The 17,310-nt window shown below is 42.7% G+C and overlaps 2 protein-coding genes across 8 annotated transcripts in view; one reads left to right on the plus strand and one right to left on the minus strand.

Annotated features, from left to right (window-relative positions):
- The window catches only part of TK2 (thymidine kinase 2), a 116,216-nt gene that overhangs the window by 87,248 nt on the left and 11,658 nt on the right, over positions 1–17,310 (minus strand). For 6 of the 7 annotated variants that reach the window (XM_087729509.1, XM_087729511.1, XM_087729508.1 and 3 more), the window contains exons 9-10: positions 16,331–16,411; positions 3,870–3,944 (exon numbers count right to left, since the gene is read on the minus strand). In XM_087729509.1, coding sequence (XP_087585635.1) covers positions 3,870–3,944; positions 16,331–16,411 — 156 coding nt within the window. Of the gene's footprint in view, positions 1–3,869; positions 3,945–12,368; positions 14,451–16,330; positions 16,412–17,310 lie in introns of those variants that run through there. The other variant, XM_087729513.1, reaches the window with a different exon arrangement.
- On the plus strand, positions 4,895–9,452 carry LOC106548569 (uncharacterized). Its single transcript, XM_087729506.1, has 2 exons — positions 4,895–5,354; positions 7,271–9,452. The coding sequence occupies exons 1-2, from the start codon at positions 5,034–5,036 to the stop codon at positions 8,624–8,626; spliced, it is 1,677 nt and encodes a 558-aa protein (XP_087585632.1). The 5' UTR covers positions 4,895–5,033; the 3' UTR covers positions 8,627–9,452.

Here is a 17,310-nt window from a genome sequence, read left to right on the forward strand (position 1 = left end):
AGATTTCTTGAAGTATCTCAGATCATTCATTTGTTTATGGCAGAGGTCTTTAAACTTGGCACCTTTTAAGATTTGTGGACTTCAACTCCCAGAATTCTTCAGTCCACAAGTCTTAAAGATGCCAAGTTTGGGGACCTCTGGTTTATGGGAATCTGATTTTTTTCTGAATTGTAACTCTGAATTTTAGATACTAGTTTGCTGGTGTCCTTCCATGGTTTTGCAAGCGGGGAGCAAAATAATTCTTTTGCTTGGACATTAGGGCTTTATATCTCTGCTTAGGTTCTTGATGGCTTGCTGCTATATTCTTGTTGAGCCGAGGTGGCGCAGTGGTTAAATGCAGCACTGCAGGCCACTTCAGCTGACTGCAGTTCTACAGTTCGGCTGTTCAAATATCACCGGCTCAGGGTTGACTCAGCCTTCCATCCTTCCGAGGTGGGTAAAATGAGGACCCGGATTGTTGTTGGGGGCAATATGCTGACTCTGTAAACCGCTTAGAGAGGGCTGAAAGTCCTATGAAGCGGTATATAAGTCTAACTGCTATTGCTATTGTTTTACTGCAGCTGTTGTTTCTGTCCTACAAGACATCTAACATCACTGGAGAATTTTAACCTGAGTATTTTATCGCCTTTTACAAAATCATATTCTTGCTCTTTGGGGAAAGTAGAGGTTCTCCTTCTCATCCAGCTGTTCCTTTGATCTCTCCCGCATATAGACTAAATTCAATTCCTGAAGGCAGAGCTGTCAAACCTAAATCCACTTGCCTTGGAAAATGCTGGCCATTGCCCCAGAAATCTCCAAACTTTCTGTCCAAAATTTTATTTCCATGGGTACATTTTAATTTGATATAAGGGAGAAATGTGGCCGATGGAGGAAAATGAGCAGGAATGTGAGGTCCTTGTATCTCATTAACCCTTCCAATCAAGTCGTCTTTCATTTTGGTCCTTCCCCATTTATTTTTGGAAGTGTCATCTCAAAAGGAAGCAGGCCTCCCACCAAAGGACATTCATTTCTAGCTAGAACACCCATGTGCAAAATCTCTTATGATTTCCCTCTTGTGACCAGTTGAATTTTGATGAGCATGGGGATGCTGAAATGGTTGTAAGTGTGAACAATGGTCATAAACCACTTTTTTTCAGTCCTGTTGTAACTTTGAGCAGTCACTAAAAAAAAAACTTTGGTAAATCAAGGACTACCTGTATTGCATTGAACTTGTAGAAAGTCTAGCAATAATTACCACCCTCTAGGATCAAAAATCCTTGTTTGGCTCCATATAATTAATGTTTTCCTTAAGATTTGGATTTGGACCTGTCCCAACAATTGCATCTATTCCCCAGAGCCATACCAGAGGTCCACCCATTTTAATTGAGCCGAGGTGGTGCAGTGGTTAGGGTGCAGTACTGAAGGCCACTACCGCTGACTGTTATCTGCAGTTCAGCGGTTCTAATCTCACCGGCTCAAGGTTGACTCAGCCTTCCATCCTTCCGAGGTGGGTGAAATGAGGACCCAGATTGTGGGGGCGATATGCTGACTCTGTAAACCGCTTAGCAATAGTTAGTTAGGCTTATATACCGCTTCATAGGGCTTTCAGCCCTCTCTAAGCGGTTTACAGAGTCAGCATATTGCCCCCAACAACAATCTGGGTCCTCATTTTACCCACCTCGGAAGGATGGAAGGCTGAGTCAACCTTGAGCCTGGTGGGATTTGAACAGCCAAACTGCTGAACTGCAGTGCTGAATTTAACCACTGCGCCACCTCGGCTTAGAGAGGGCTGAAAGCCCTATGAAGCGGTATATAAGTCTAACTGCTATTGCTATTAATGTTGCCAAGCTGAGAAACACCATGGTGCTTCATTTCCCATGGGTGTCCCATTCTTCCTCTGTAGGTAAACCTCGACTTACGACCCTAATCAAGAGCAGAATTTCTGTTGCTAAGCAAGATGGTTGGTAAATGAGTCACGCCTAATTTTATGTCTTTATTTCCCAGGGCAGTTAAGCAAATCACAGCAGTTATTAAGCAAATCACATGGCCATTAAGCAAACCTGGTTTTCCCCGTCGACTGTCAGAAGCTGGCTGGGGGGGAGCACACATGGTAATCAAATGACGCTGGAACATGACAGCCATCATAAATACATGCCAGTTGCCAAGCACCTGAATTTTGATCTTGTGATCGTAGAGAATGCTGCAACATTTGTAAGTGTGAGGACCGGTCATAAGTTCCCTTGTTACTTTGAACAAGCGGTAAATGAATGGTTATAAGTTGAGGGATCTCTGTACATTGTAGCAAGAATAGAATATGGCTAGTTTTGCTCTATTTGTTTGTCTTTTAGCAATCTTTAGAAATGTAGCAGCAAAAAAAAAAGTGGCATTTGCCTCTGGATATAGAAGGCTAAATATTGTAAAGCGTGGGATTCCATTAACAATTAAATGCAAAAACAAAAAACACCCATCTGTGATGATTACTTTACGCAGCCATAATAGAAAGAGAATTGTATTTTTCCTGCCGCTAATTAAACGATGGATATTTGTATAATGATTCCAAAGCGAAGAGCAATAAAAAAAATACATGGAAAGCTTTTACAACATGCATTAAGACAGCCTTTTTGGAGTTAGAAATATTCTAACAATTTAAATTTACATGGGATCATTCTTTCGCCAAATCTTAAATACTGCATGATTCAAAAGCTTGCTCTATATTTATTATAAGTATATGAAGGGGTGTTCCACAATATTCCAACATTATTCCAAAACTCAATCCTTGGTTTGTATCCCATTACATAATCTAAGATTATAAACAGCCACCTGACCCAAAGACAGACTTAGGGGAAACATAATCTGCAGGACGTTTCTATCTCATTCATTTAAAGTAATCATTTATCTGTAATGTTTTGATTTTTTGAAAAAAGTTTCCAGACCTTATGAAGGATCCAACAGTTCCAGGAAAAGTTTAGCAGCACTTTTTGATGTTGTGGGTAACAACCAAGTTATGGAAAGTGGTATCTTCAAAAGTGTCGTGAGATTAAGTGTTTTTACTTATAATTAAATGTTCACAACAGCTATGAGTTTAGGAAGAGTATGCCAGATCCGCCAAGGGCTCTCGGCATTCTATGTTCCTGTTCTGACGTAGGCTTCCCCCAAAAGCCCAAGGCAGAGTCCTGGTCCCGACAAAACCCCTTTTATTAAATGAATGTGGATTCCTCTCATTCACATTCAGCAAAGGCCTGGCAAACAGTCTTTCAAAGGAATATTTATGAACACAGACCTTATCTATCTTGGAAAGCTGCCATGTAAATATTTTCCAAATGAGGTGCTGTGCCAGGAAAGACTGAGCACAGAGTCTCTGAAATTCACGGACAGATCTCTACACTCCTGAAACAAATCTAACGACAGAACGAACAAATTGTTCCCTGCAAAAGCCCACTCCCCTTTCGCTCTTCTTTTATTTCCTATGGGAGGAGCCATTCACCCTCCACCTGGGACTTTACTCCCAAGTCTACCCTGGTTTCTGAGTTGTTCTTCTGGCAGCTCTGTGCATGCATACACTGGGAACAGGCTCCAGCTGTTCCTCTGCCTCACTGCTGTCTAGCTCCGAAGGCAGCTGAGAATTGGCAGATGGCCTTGGCCCCCTCTCTGCCTCCGATGCAGAGCCCTCATCCCAGCCTTCCCCAGCCTCCAGGACTGGCCCATGCTCCTCCCAAACCTCTTCACTTTGCTGCCAGCTCTGCTGGCCATTAGAGGACCACAACACTTCCAGAATGGCCTATAGTCATGACCTCCCCAGATATTGAACCCGGGGTTGCATTTAAACTGGCTTACTTCACCACAATGACGCTATGATGATTATAAAGATTGAAAGAAAATGCTTGCTTTACCTGATCACCCTTCCAATGCCCCCTTGCCAGATGTGGGCTCTGGGGCAAGCAGTCCCAGGTTTTAGTCTGCTGCACCTGATATAAAACAAAACATTCATTCGTTGATATCTCAGGCTTACGTTTACAAATAACTCAAGGTGGCCACATGTTCAACACACCTTCCTCCTATTTTCCGCACAACAAACACCCCCTATGTGGGCTGAGAGAGTGAGGGATCGGCCCAGAATCACCCAGCTGGCTTCCGTGGCTAAGACAGGACTTGAACTCAGAGTCTATAAAATACAACTTACAACCAAGTCCAAAATTTACATGGCGAAGGAAGGAAGGAAGGAAGGAAGGAAGGAAGGAAGGAAGGAAGGAAGGAAGGAAGGAAGGAAGGTAGTTTTGCCCCATCTCACAACTTTCCTTGCCACATTTGTTAAGTGAATCACTGCAGTTGTCAAACTGGTAAGACGGTTATTAAGTGAATCTGGTTTCCCCCATTGACTTTGACTATCCAAAGGTTGCCCAAGGGGATTGCATGACTGCGGGACGGCTGCATAACCCATCATAAATGTAAATCATATGACCATGAGGATGCTGCAATGGTTAAGTGTGAAAAATGGTCCTAAGTCAATTCTCAGTGTTAATTTCAAACCATCTGTTTTAACTTCTCTAAGTGAACTGTTGTAAGTCGAGGACTACCTGTAATAACAACCATCCCCCATGGTGGCACTTCTAGAACAACTCAAGCCCTCAGAGAGAGGGCCAGCCGATAACTTCCAGACTTGCCTTTGAATACGGATACCCAAAGCAGAACTCTTCTTCCCCCTCCCTCCCCCGCTTCGGTTTCACTTTCGCTTTGCAGCCCCCGCCCACTTCCCGCCTCCTGGCGAGCCCGAAATGGGAAAAGGACGAGCCTTCCCCTTGAGTGACAGCAGGGGCAGCAACTGGCACGGCGGGCAAAGCCACGGACAAGCCAATGGCAGCCTCCAGAGCAAGCCTCTCTGCTTCTCTCTCTCTCTCTCTCCGCCCCATTTCCCCAGCGGGGCCTGAGGAAGCCAAGCGTGGGAGCCTCCGTTTCCGCGTCCCGTGAGTCGGAGCCAAGAGCGGCTGGCCGTCGGGCTTCCCCGTTTCAGGCTCATCGCGAGGGAAGGAAGGAAAAATCCCTGGAGGGGATCCAGGATGAGGAGCTGCCCGTCTCTGGCCGTCCCGCGGGAAGTTTTGCAAGACTACCTGGCTTTCTACCGCGCTAGCTGGGCGGAGGGCAAACTCCGCCTTTGCGACGAAGCGCCGCTCAAGAGCCGCGCCGGGTCGCTGCGGGCGGCCCAGGCGGGCAGGTGGGACGTGGGCGCGATCGCCGAGAGCTGCTGGAGGATGCGCGGCAGGCGGCGGGAGGACGGTGCCGCCGTCTTCCACCAACTGAGCCAGGCTTTCGGCTACTTGGAGCTGCTGTGTGTCAACCTTTGCCTCTCGCCCTGGAAGAAGGAGATCAAGTCGCTGAAGGTAGTTGGGTAGGAAGGAGGGAAGGGCAGGGCAGGAAGGGGAGGGGGAGAAGGAAGCTCCCCAGCGGGTTTGGCCACTTCGCGTAAACAGTAACAGAGTTGGAAGGGACCTTGGAGGTCATCTAGTCCAACCCGACCTTTCTGATGGACAAGCTCAGTGTATTAGCCACTGAGCCACCAAGTAAGGCTAGGTGATGGACACCTACTCAGGCGTCTTGATAGAGAGGGTGGATGGAGAGCGGGGCGTTGCCCACTTCCCATAAAAAATAAGAGAGCTGGAAGGGACCTTGGAGTTCATCTAGTCCAACCCCCTTGCTCACGGAGATCTGTACTAGGGATTTGAATTGCCGACCTTTCTGATGAACAAGCTCAGTGTCTTAGCCACTGAGCCACTGAGTAAGGCTAGGTTGGGGGGGAGAGGGGGGGGCTTTGCTCCAGGAACCCAAGGCACAGAAGGTTAAAAACAAAAATCCTTCCTCCTTTTGCCCAAAGGCAAAAAAAAACCAAATGGACAAAAATACATTCATGATTGGAACAAATGATAAAGGTATTTCATATATATAAATGATAAGAGGTATTTCACGAGAAGAGTCTTTCACTCCTCTGCTTGCAATAGAATCCCTTATGCCACCAGGCTCAAAATTTTGGCCAACCTACAACTACGCCTAAGCATAGTACACAAAATTGTCTGCTACAATTTCCTACCTGTCAGTGAATACTTCAGCTTCAACCTCAATAATACATGGGCAAACAATAGATGCAAACTATAATAAACCACTCCAAACTCAATTGCAGATAATATGACTTTAGCAACAGAGTGGTCGATGCCTGGAATGTTCTACCTGACTTCATTGTTACTTCCTCAAACCCCCATAACTTTAACCTTAAACTGTCTATCGTAGACCTCACCCCATTTCTAAGAGGTCTGTAAAGGGGCATACATAATCACACCAGTGTGCCTACCGTCCCTGTCCTACTAGTCCCATTTATTCATACCTATTTCCTGTGTTCATGTTTATACTTATACCTGTTATCTTGTACATGTTTGGCAAACTAAATAAATAAATAAAATAAAGGCAAAAAAAAATATTGGCCAAAAATACATACATGGTTAGAACAAATTATAAAGAAGCATACAGACTTAAATCAAGCAATATTCTTTTTGGGTGTCATACCGGAAAAAATATAATAAAGGGAGTACAATACTTGATTTTACATGTATTAACTGCAGCCAGAATTGTATTTGCACAACAATGGAAAAGTGAAAAGATCATTACATATTAGAATGTGCAGAAATGGACAGATTAACCCTTAAAATCAAGGAAAACGAAGAAACTGGATTTTTTTTAAACATGGGACTAATTTTATCAATTGCTAGCCAATAAAAACAGAAGTTAGAAATATGGAAATATAAGGGAAGGAGTAATTTTATAAAGGGTGTTTATGAAAATAGATAAGCAAACATTATTATGGGATCAATGGCAGTGTTTTCAATGATGAATACTATTGTAAGTATTATTATTTCTCAAAATTATGTGTACGCAGACAACACTATTTAGAAATGGAATTTTTTATATGTAATGAAACTTTTTGAAACATGCGGGGGATCCTTCCTTGTCCAATGATAGACGTCCCAATGGCCAGATTTAGCTAACTACATCCCAGGTAAAGAGATAACGGGGGAACATACAATGAAGTTTCAGCAGGAAGCAAGATTTCTAACACCAGCCTGACTCTTTGGGGCCAGTCAAGGTGAGTCTTATCCTGTTGCTTGAAGTCCGAATTCCCTTGTGGATACAATCAACAGAAGAATTCAGACTTCAAGCAACAGAAGATCTTCTACCCATAATTACACAGAGTAGTAATAATTTCTCCATGCTGATGTCTCCCTAATGCTATTCTTCTCATTCCCTTTAGACTTTTACAGGCAACTTTGTCTACTATGTAAAGTCCATCCTTCCGGAAAGTGTAGCACAACAACTGCTGTCAGAAATCGGCTATGTTGCCACCTCTGCTACTGAATATTCCCTGGTCAGAAAACTAAATGAGGAAGAAGCGGAGAAGGCTGCCTTTGAAATGTTCCTGGCGAGAATCGAATGCGAAGACCTTCTTGAAGTTGCAAGGGACATGAAAGACCTGGCTGACATCCTACAGAAGAGGGCTCAGAAACATGGTCCCCCTTGTGTTGGCCTCGCTAAAAAGCAGGAACACTCACAAACAAAAGGGGAAGTGACCGTCGGAGAAAGCAACGAGACACCAAATCCTGCAGTGGCCTACTTGAACCACAGCCAGAATGCCTTCAAAGAGCAGGAGAAGATGGAGCATGGCGAAAGTTTTGGTCTCCGATGCGCTCCAAGAGAGATTCGACCAGTTGCCTCCGAACAGACTCCTGAGAAGGACAGCAACCAGAACCAACCAGAGGAAACCTCGACACACTCCTGCATCAGAAGCACTGACAGTGAGGACTTCCTGATTACGTACAGTGACATTGTCATTGGACAACAGCCTCTCCACTTCTCTACCACTTCTTCTTCTTTGAGAGCAGCCAATGAGGAGGCCTGGCTTACTGAAACAAGGCTGGGCCTACCATCCTGTGGGGGAGAAACCCTCCCTCATCTGCCTTCGGATGAAAGTGGCCCTCGAGCCCTAGCCATCCACAACGATCCTACTGGGGTAAGCAAGACTCCTTATGACTACCAGACTCGGCAGACGATGAACGAGTCTAAAATCTGCGATGCCATGAAGCATCTGAGCGTTCCTGGGTCAGGTACCATCGACGGACCCAAAGAACTGAAAGGCAGCGTGGCGCAGCAGTCACCTAACTCCTCCAATGACTCGGCCTCGATGGGAGAGAAGCCGAAGAACAAGGAATACCACGTAGAGAAGTTGGTGTACCCTGTGGAAGAAACGGCGCGGCCAGCATCTACAAGGAGCTGCCAAGTCCCTGAAGAACATTATCACGAGATGAAATCGGCAAACCTCTCCTGTGGAGACCATGACAATGTGGACCTCTATTCATCAGATCACTTCAGTCATATCGCCGGGTGCAGCTATCCCACGCCGGGTCTGAGTTATAGCGGGCATCTAGATGTCCCCATTTTAACCCGTCCTGTTCTGACCGAGGATCAGTACAGTGGTGACATTCCAGCAGGTATTCGGCATAGGCGAGAAAGATGTCCCCACCATTCCTCTTTGGCGGACTTCGACACTTGTGGGGCGCATGTGAACGAGCCTAGCCTAGACGGTTATGCTGTTATTAACAAAGATAATTAAAAAGTAGGTCCCTAAGAGCTCTGGGACCAGCAAGTCAGGATTTACTGAGTTGCAGCGAGATTGGCCATGCGGTCTCTAAGAGCACTGGGGTGTTTACATGTGTCTCATCAAGTGGTAAAATCAGAGTAACAGAGTTTGAATAGACCTTGGAGGTCTTTTAGTCCAACACCCTGCTTAATCAGGAAACGGTATATTTCAAATGGCCATCCAATCTCTTCTTTAAAACCTCCAGTGATGGAGCACCCACAGCTTCTGAAGACAAACTGTTCCATTGATGAATTGTTCTCATTGTCAGAATTTTTTTTCCTTATTTCTAGATCGGTTCTCATCTGGATTAGTTTCCACCCATTGCTTCTTGTCCTGCCTTCAGGTGCTTTGGAAAATAAGTTGACTCCCTCTTCTTTGTGGCAGCTCCTGAAATATCGTGTCAGCCCTAGTCCTTCTTTTCATTAGACTAGAAATACCCAGCTCCTGCAACCGTTCTTCATGTTTTAGCCTCCAGTCCCCTAATTGTCTTTGTTGCTCTTCTCTGCACTCTTTCTAGAGTCTCAACATCTTTTTTATATCGTGGTGACCAAAACTGGATGCAATATTCCAAGTGTGGTCTTAGCAAGAGATTATAAAGCGATATTAACACCTCATGTGATCCTAATTCTATCCCTCTGCTAATGTAGCCTAGGACTGCGTTGGCTTTTCTGGCAGTTGAAGCAAGAGAGGATCATGGGATGTTTCATAGGACTTCAAATGTGCTCAGCTAAGACTTCATGAGAGGTTTAGCATCATCTTACTGTGAGATCATTGAAAGAACATTATACTTTTAAGGGCGTGGTGGACATGGGGGAATCAACGTTCCTTCAATTTCCAAGGAAGGAATTTTCATCCACTTATGCAGCTCCAACATCTCTGGATTTCCCTCTCTCTGTTCATGGTTTGGCAGGCATGCCAGAGAAGGGTACACACTTTGGGGAGAACACTGGTGCTTCCCCTTTCTTCCTCTTTTATGCAGTCCCTAAGTGCCTGAAAGTTGTCCAGGATAAAGAACTAGGACTAAGAAATTACAAATCAGGGATACTTTGGTGAAGTTTCTCTTGAGCGTTTTCTGTTCTTCCTATCCAGTTCAGATTTAATCAAAGAAATGTTAATCGTGAACTTTGAAACGCAAGATTACAGATGGTCCTCATTTAGCAACGAGAATTGGAACCAGCAACTTGGCTGTTAAGCAGTCATCCAAAGAAACCACCATTCCTTATGATCTTTACTTCAGCTTTCCTTTGCTTTACAGGCCTGTGAAGTTCATAAATGGGTTACGTTTTCACCTCTGTGAACGATCGCTGCCTTGGGCAGTCGCTAAACAAGAACTACCTCTAAGAAAATGTTATCGAATTCATCTGGATCCTGATGTCAGTTCATAATAGGCTGTTTCATAAATACATGAATCATATTAAATGTTAAATACTATTGCTGTTAATGCAGGAAATATATCCAGAAACACAGAATGTCAAATGGTTTGCATAGCTCCATATTTGCTCGATTGGCTTAATTGTTATATTTTTCTGTTAAGATTCTATGCAATATAGCAGGTTGATTAGACAAGATAAAAGGGTCTGCTTAGGGGGGGTGGGGTGGACTAGATGACCTACAAGGTCCTTTCCAACTCTGTGAATCTGTAATAAAGACAATGTAAACTTTCTATACTGAAATATAACCAAAAATAATTGGATAGAAAACAATTCAAGAATGTTATGACTTTTTTTTTTAAGAAAAATCATATTGGACTCCACAGAAAATTTGAGGAGGGAAGCATTTAAATTCTAGTATGGTCTAGCAAAAAATAAAAATGAGGGGGAAATAATTTATTTTGAATTGCCATGGAAAAGCCATTTGGATCCCGAAAATTAGGCGATGCTAAACCTTTTGGTTTTCTTCTCTCATTGGTTTGGCTTCTTCAGAGCTTGTGGATAAACATTTTGTCCCATCCACGATCAGACAACTAGAACAAGTCTGTCCAAAAATGTAGTCTTGTAATAATGAACCAGCAGCCAACATAATATGCATACCAAAGTACCAATATAATCAATAGCCTTTCAAACAAGCTTCATTGAAAATACTTTCAACATTTAGTGAAGGAATGCATGTGAAAACATCCAATCATTTCTCACCATGGATACAGGGAGTCCTCAACTTACAACTACCATTTATGTTGCTAAGTGAAACATGCCGTTGAGTTTTGCCCCAATTTATGACTTTCCTTGCCACTGCCATTAAGGTTGCAAAAGTTGATCACGGGACCCTGCAACACTGCGACTGTCATAAATATGAACCAGTTGCCAAGCACCTGAATTGCGATCACATGATCATGGGGAGGCTGTAATGGTCATTAAGTGTGAAAAATGGTCATGTGTCACTTTTTTCACTGCCGTACCTTTGAATGGTCATTAAATAAACTGTTATAAGTTGAGGATTATATCTGTATTTTGATTCCCTGCTTTGGTTATCATTTCTAATCCTGTTGCTCCAGTTTGTTTTGTGCTTCTTTTGTCAGTACAGCTGAGCTCAGGGACTCGATGGACTTCACTTTTCATCCGCTTCAGCTAATACGACCAATATTCAGGGAACATGAACCTTGGAGCCTTGCAATTGAAGGGATGATGGTTTCTCATCTCTACAAGAGGGAATTTTATAAAAAATATATATATATTCTGAAGTTGAACAGTTAGCCATTCACTCATTGCCACAAGCGGCCGAAGTTCAAGGCTCAGAACATGGGATGCTTATAAGTAATGCTTTAAAAGCCAAGGGTGAATATTTTTATTTCTGCTTGAAAATTACTCCTCTTGGAATTAAATATATATATATATATATAATTCTTGATTTGTCTTCATTTTACAACATTACCCTACCGCCGCATTCCAAATTGTCACGCTATCTTTTCTTGGGGGTGCTTAAATAAAACGAGCCAGTTTGGTGTAGTGGTTTATGGCAATGGTTTCCAACCTTGGCAACTTTAAGACCTGTGGACTTCAACTCCCAGAGTTCCGCAGCCAGCTTTGCCAAGGTTGGAGACCACTGTTCTTAATCATTATCTCTCTGACTCCATTGGTTTTGCAGGATTTTTATCTTCTTAATCAGTGGTCTCCAACCTTGACAACTTTAAGACCTGAGGAACTCTGGGAGTTGAAGTCCACAAGTCTTAAAGTTGCCAAGGTTGGAGACCACTGGTTTAAGGCACCAGGCTAGAAACCTGGAGAGTGGGAGTTCTAATCTTCGGCATGAAGTCATCTTGGTGGCCTTGGGCCAGTCACACTATCTTCACCCTGGGAAGGAATCAATGGCAAACAATTGCTGAAAAACTTTGCCAAGAAAACTGCAGACGCTAATCCAGAACTCAACATTGACTTGAGGGCATGTATAAAAGTGTACAGAGACACACATACACCTCTACATGAAGCTTGGAAGAACATCCAGTAAGAGTAGCAAAAGTTTTCTGTTTCACTATTTAGACTGAATATATAATATCAAAATTTTCTGTAGGCTTGTGTGAAGAGTCCATTGCCAAGTGCATTTTTTTTCCTATCCAGGCCTGAAAGAGAACTATACAAAATCATTTGTGAATCTTAAAAGTTGATTCAAAATTGCTCTCGCTTTTGCAACCAGATTGCCGTATTTAATATTAGGTGGGGAAACAGATATAATTGCAGTGTTCCCATTGTATCTGGACATAGATCAAATCACTGACAATAACTTAATATATTACATATTTTTAATGTATGCTTATATTTTTCTTTACATCGCTATGCGGCTCAATTAGGGAATAACTGAATTACAGAATTGTAATAACATTACAATTTAAATAAAAGACATAACCTACTCTTCCATCCTAGAATTCCGTGTCTCGGGGAGAATAAACTAAATTAACAGGTTGACAGTTCTCTTTTTGGACTAAGAATATGAGACAATAACACATTTTTAACAACTTTTTAATGAAGGAAAGGAATGATAAATATCTTGGAATCACACCTGCTGTTCTTACCCTGGCAAACTAACCAAGAGGTTCTAAAACACGCCGAATAGAAAACTACACTCATTTAATATAACCGTTTGTATATTTTTTGTAATAAGTTGAGCAAAATTATCTTCTTTTCAGTGCAAACAAGTACTTTCCGACCCATGTTCTATTTCAGACCCAAAACGTACACCCATCTTCCCATCTCAGTTGAAGACATTTTAATCCAAACTAGGTTAACAGTAAAAGAAAGATCAAAAAAGTTATGACTCTGCTCCATCATTTGTCTATATACCCCCACATAAAGTCACTGATCCAACATGACTCTTCCTTGGATCCAACTCTTCATATCAAATACAAAACTCTATAAAAGAAATAATTCCAAATGAACTGACTTGTAGGGAATAGTAAAATAGTTAAAGTAAAAATCTCTGCATTGGACCATATTCACTCTCATCCTGCTCAGATGTGGCCCTGGATGATTTAGATGGGGATCATCTAACAGTTTTTATGCTCATTTGGCTTGAGCTGCCTAAAAATTCAATGTGAAGACGCCAAGGATTTATCTGCCCGTGAAAGATGGGAAGAAGGAGCCGAAAGGATCTGCATCCTGGTTGGGTTGGGTTGGATGAAAAGATCTGCATCTTGGTTGGATTTGATTGGGTTGCCTTGGTGCTCAAGAGTGGGTCGGGGGCCATCCAAAGTGGGCTCCTGGAATGAATTCTGACAACCACCCAACTTTGGGTGGTCAACACAATACAGTCCATCTCGGTTTGCTGCTTTACCCGTCTCATATAATTCATACAATTTATGTATTCATGGATGGAACATAACTCAACTATTCCATATTGCAATGATCCCCAAGCCCCAGGGATCGGGGCAGTGTCACAGACAGGTATCGTGCTGCAGCCCAATGGGAATAGGGCTGTGCACACACAGCTCCCTTTGCGCATGCGCAGGATGCAAAACTATTCCTCCCCACCACCATCTCGCCAACACTGATGCCGCCAGCCAAACACCAAGACTGCCAGTCCGCGAAGCCAGAAAGGTTGGGGGCCATATTGTATAGACTTTTTAGTATACTTAAAGTATTAACACAAATGCAATTAGTGCATACTAGTAATAAGCCTGGCTGCTTGTTTTCTTTGTCCCCTTCTATTAAAATTCTTTTTTTGGGGGGGGGGAGATTTAAATGCGTTTGCATTTGAGCTGCACGTTTGCTAACTCCAAACAGCAGTGTTTGTTGGCAGCAGGAGGAACTATGTCATAGCTATGCATTCCATTCTGATCCTCTTCATGTTTCTCCATCTTCTGTGAGTCTCTTGGGTCACATTAGCAGCGTTAAGTGCAAGCTGAAAACAGTAGATTGGTTGCTGTGAAAGAGAAGAATTAGCTGCACCTTATATGTATGTATTTACTTTTCAAGGGTACAGTCCCCAGAGAAGAAGCTGTGGATAGGAGGCAAGAAGAGCGCATTCTGGCTCTTGGTGGGTCATCCTGCGTGGAAATGGTGGACCTTCTCAGCAATTCCTTAATTCCAAGCCCTTGGATCTTTCTGCAAAGCTTCTCAGAATGCCTTCAAAGTTTCCAAGCCCACCAATTCAAGCTGCTTGCAGGAAAACAAGCCTACAGCTCTCTCTCTCTCTCTCTAGCTTAGGCTACACCACCTGGGTAAGTCTTGTTTTGGGCAACAGAGTCTTGTCCATAGTAAGACAGCTAATTCTACAGCCGGCGTTGGGTGTTGTCCAGCATTAAGATTTGGTCCTGATTCTCTTCGTATTTCTCCATCATTTCCTGCAGGTCGTCGTCAGCCTGCAGCACCTTAAAAAGACTCAAATGATCAAATGCACATCTCTGGGGGGGAAAAATCTACAGATGAGATAGTATCCAAGTCTGGAATTGGGATTGTATGTTAAGGAAGCCAACATTCATGAGCTTGAGCTCATTTGGGATTGGTTCTTGGCTTACAAACCCTGGCTTGTTTGGCATAAGAACAGGTTTTTTTCCATCATTGCTAAACAAATAATTCCCTCAACACTGTCAAACTATTTAGTAAGTCTGCATTACTATTTATCTTCTCATCGTTCCTATCACTCATCTCGTCTCACTTATGACTGTGACTTTGTTGCTTGTATCCTTATGATTTATATTGTTTCCTAGTATGATTTGATTGCTAATTTGTACCCTATGACTATCATTAAATATTGTACCTTATGATTCATGACGAATGTATCTTGTCTTTTTATGTACATTGAGAGCATATGCACCAAAGATAAATTCCTGTGTGTCCAATCACACTTGGCCAATAAAGAATTCTATTCTATTCTATTCTATATGTATTCTATATGAATTCTATATGAATTCTATATGTATTTTTGGCATTCTTTGTTTCAATGGCATGCAATTGTATTCCTTTCCTTCAGGCACCTAAAAGACAACCCATTCACACTGTAGTTTATTCAACCAGGACTGTTGGCTTGAAAACATTGCTTGGTTTTAGCGCAGCATTCAAATGCAAGCAATTATAGTTCATATAATAAGTTGCGGTAAACACATTAATTTATAAAGCCCAGCCAACATATGCGATCTCCTCAATTAATAGTATTTTTGTAGTGTTTTTATACGGGCATAAATATTGCAACGCATATTGTCTGCACATGTCAATCTGTTGAATTCCAGACTACCATATTTTATATCAGTATCTGGTGTGGCAACCATCAAGAATAGATCTTCAAGCTTTATAAAGGTCCTGGAAACGATGTAAGTGCATTTGTTTTAAATCTGAGGCGATCAGGCCCCAAAGAAGTTCAAAGAGGGAGATAACTAAACAGAGGAGGAGCTCCCTAGAAAAGGGTTCAAATCTGAGGTGAGTGCTTGCACAAATAAATCTGGCACAAACAAACACGAATTGCAATCAAATAAGTCGTATAATGGGATGTTTCTCCATGAACAGCCTGGAGGTTTAGCACCAGCAGTTTGAACTGTGAACACTCCTGAAGACCAGTCAGCAGAGGGAAGAATAAGGGGTAAACTGGGAAAGGTCTAGGAGCGCAAAGACCAGTGGTAGGATTCAAAAAAAATTACTACCAGTTCTATGGGTGTGGTTTGGTGGGTGTGGTGTGGCTTGGTGGGCATGGCAGGAGAAGGATACTGCAAAATCCCCATTTCCTCCCCATCAGCTGGGACTCGGGAGGCAGAGAATAGATGGGGGCAGGGCCAGTCAGAGGTGGTATTTACCGGTTCTCTGAACTACTCAAAATTTCCACTTCCGGTTCTCCAGAACTGGTCAGAACCTGCTGAATGCCACCTCTTGCACAGACTACCTTGGGACTCAACTAAAGGGCCGTCAGGTAGATCTCAAACCATTAATAATAAGCCAAAACAGGCACACTAAGCGAGGATCAATTGCTCGGTCCTCTTAAGAAGAATCGGTCAAATTCCCCAGCTTGTCATATTTCCTAGAAGGAACCAAGTTGCCAAAATCCAAGCCGATTGCCTGTCACAATGCTATTAAAAGGTCTTGTGGAAAGTTTATAGTTAAGTCGAAGAAGCCTTTGAAGGTAGTTAATAGTGAGACTTGACAGGATGGAGAGCAAGCCAGTTTTTTTTTACAAACATAATAAAAGTTATGCACTAATTCAGGTACCTTTTTCTTGTTTTGGCCAAACTATCTTTCAAAACAATCATGAATGTATACTTACAAGCACCGGAGAAGGGACTTTGAACAATGATTGTTTAATGAGCCAATCTTCATAAAGCTGATGAATAGCTTCTAAATATTCCTATCCAGAGGAGGAAAAAAGAAGGATGATCAGGTTGTTGTTTTTTAACAAGACACAAAAATACTTTGATTAATCGTGATTTTTAGCAGTTTGACGGTTCAAATCCCTAGCGCCACATAATGGAATGAGCTCTCGTTACTTGTCCCAGTCTGCCAACCTAGCAATTCAAAAGCACATAAAAATGCAAGTAGAAAAATAGGGACCACTTTGGTGGGAAGATAACAGCCTTCTGTGCGCTGTCGGTGTTAGCCATGCCGGCCACATGACCATGGAGATGTCTTCAGACAGCACTGGCTCTTCAGCTTTGAAACGAAGATGAGCACCACCCCCTAGAGCAGTGGTAGTCAACCTGGTCCCTACCGCCCACTAGTGGGCGTTCCAGCTTTCATGGTGGGCGGTAGGGGTTTGCTGTAACTCTGCTTTATAAATTTTACAAAGTAAAGTTACTTCTGTACTTTATAAATCACCATTACTCAGGAACCGGTGGGCGGTTAGAAAATTTTACTACTTACAGAGATACAAAAGTGGGCAGTAGGTATAAAAAGGTTGACTACCCCTGCCCTAGAGTATGTGCAAGAGGAACATTTACCTTTACCTAATCATGATTTGTGTTCTGTAGGAGCAAAAGGTAGAATAGTTGCAATTAAGAGCCAAATATCTGATTTAAGTTGCAACAGGACAACCAGATTTAGGAAGGGGGCTGGATAGGGGACCTGGATCTCGTTTATCTAAGACAGTGATGAAGCTCCCACAACTTCTGAAGGCAAGCTGTTCCATTGGTTGATTTTTCTCATTGCCAGAAAAATTCTCCTTATTTCCAGGTTGAATCTCTCCTTGATCAGTTTCCATCCATTATTCCTTCTCTGGCCTTCAGGTACTTTGCAAAATAGCTTGACCCC

Source organism: Thamnophis sirtalis, unplaced genomic scaffold (genome assembly GCF_051295495.1).
Source record: "Thamnophis sirtalis isolate CommonGarterSnake01/CBP01778 unplaced genomic scaffold, rThaSir2_p1.2 scaffold_14, whole genome shotgun sequence".
NCBI lineage: Eukaryota > Metazoa > Chordata > Lepidosauria > Squamata > Natricidae > Thamnophis > Thamnophis sirtalis.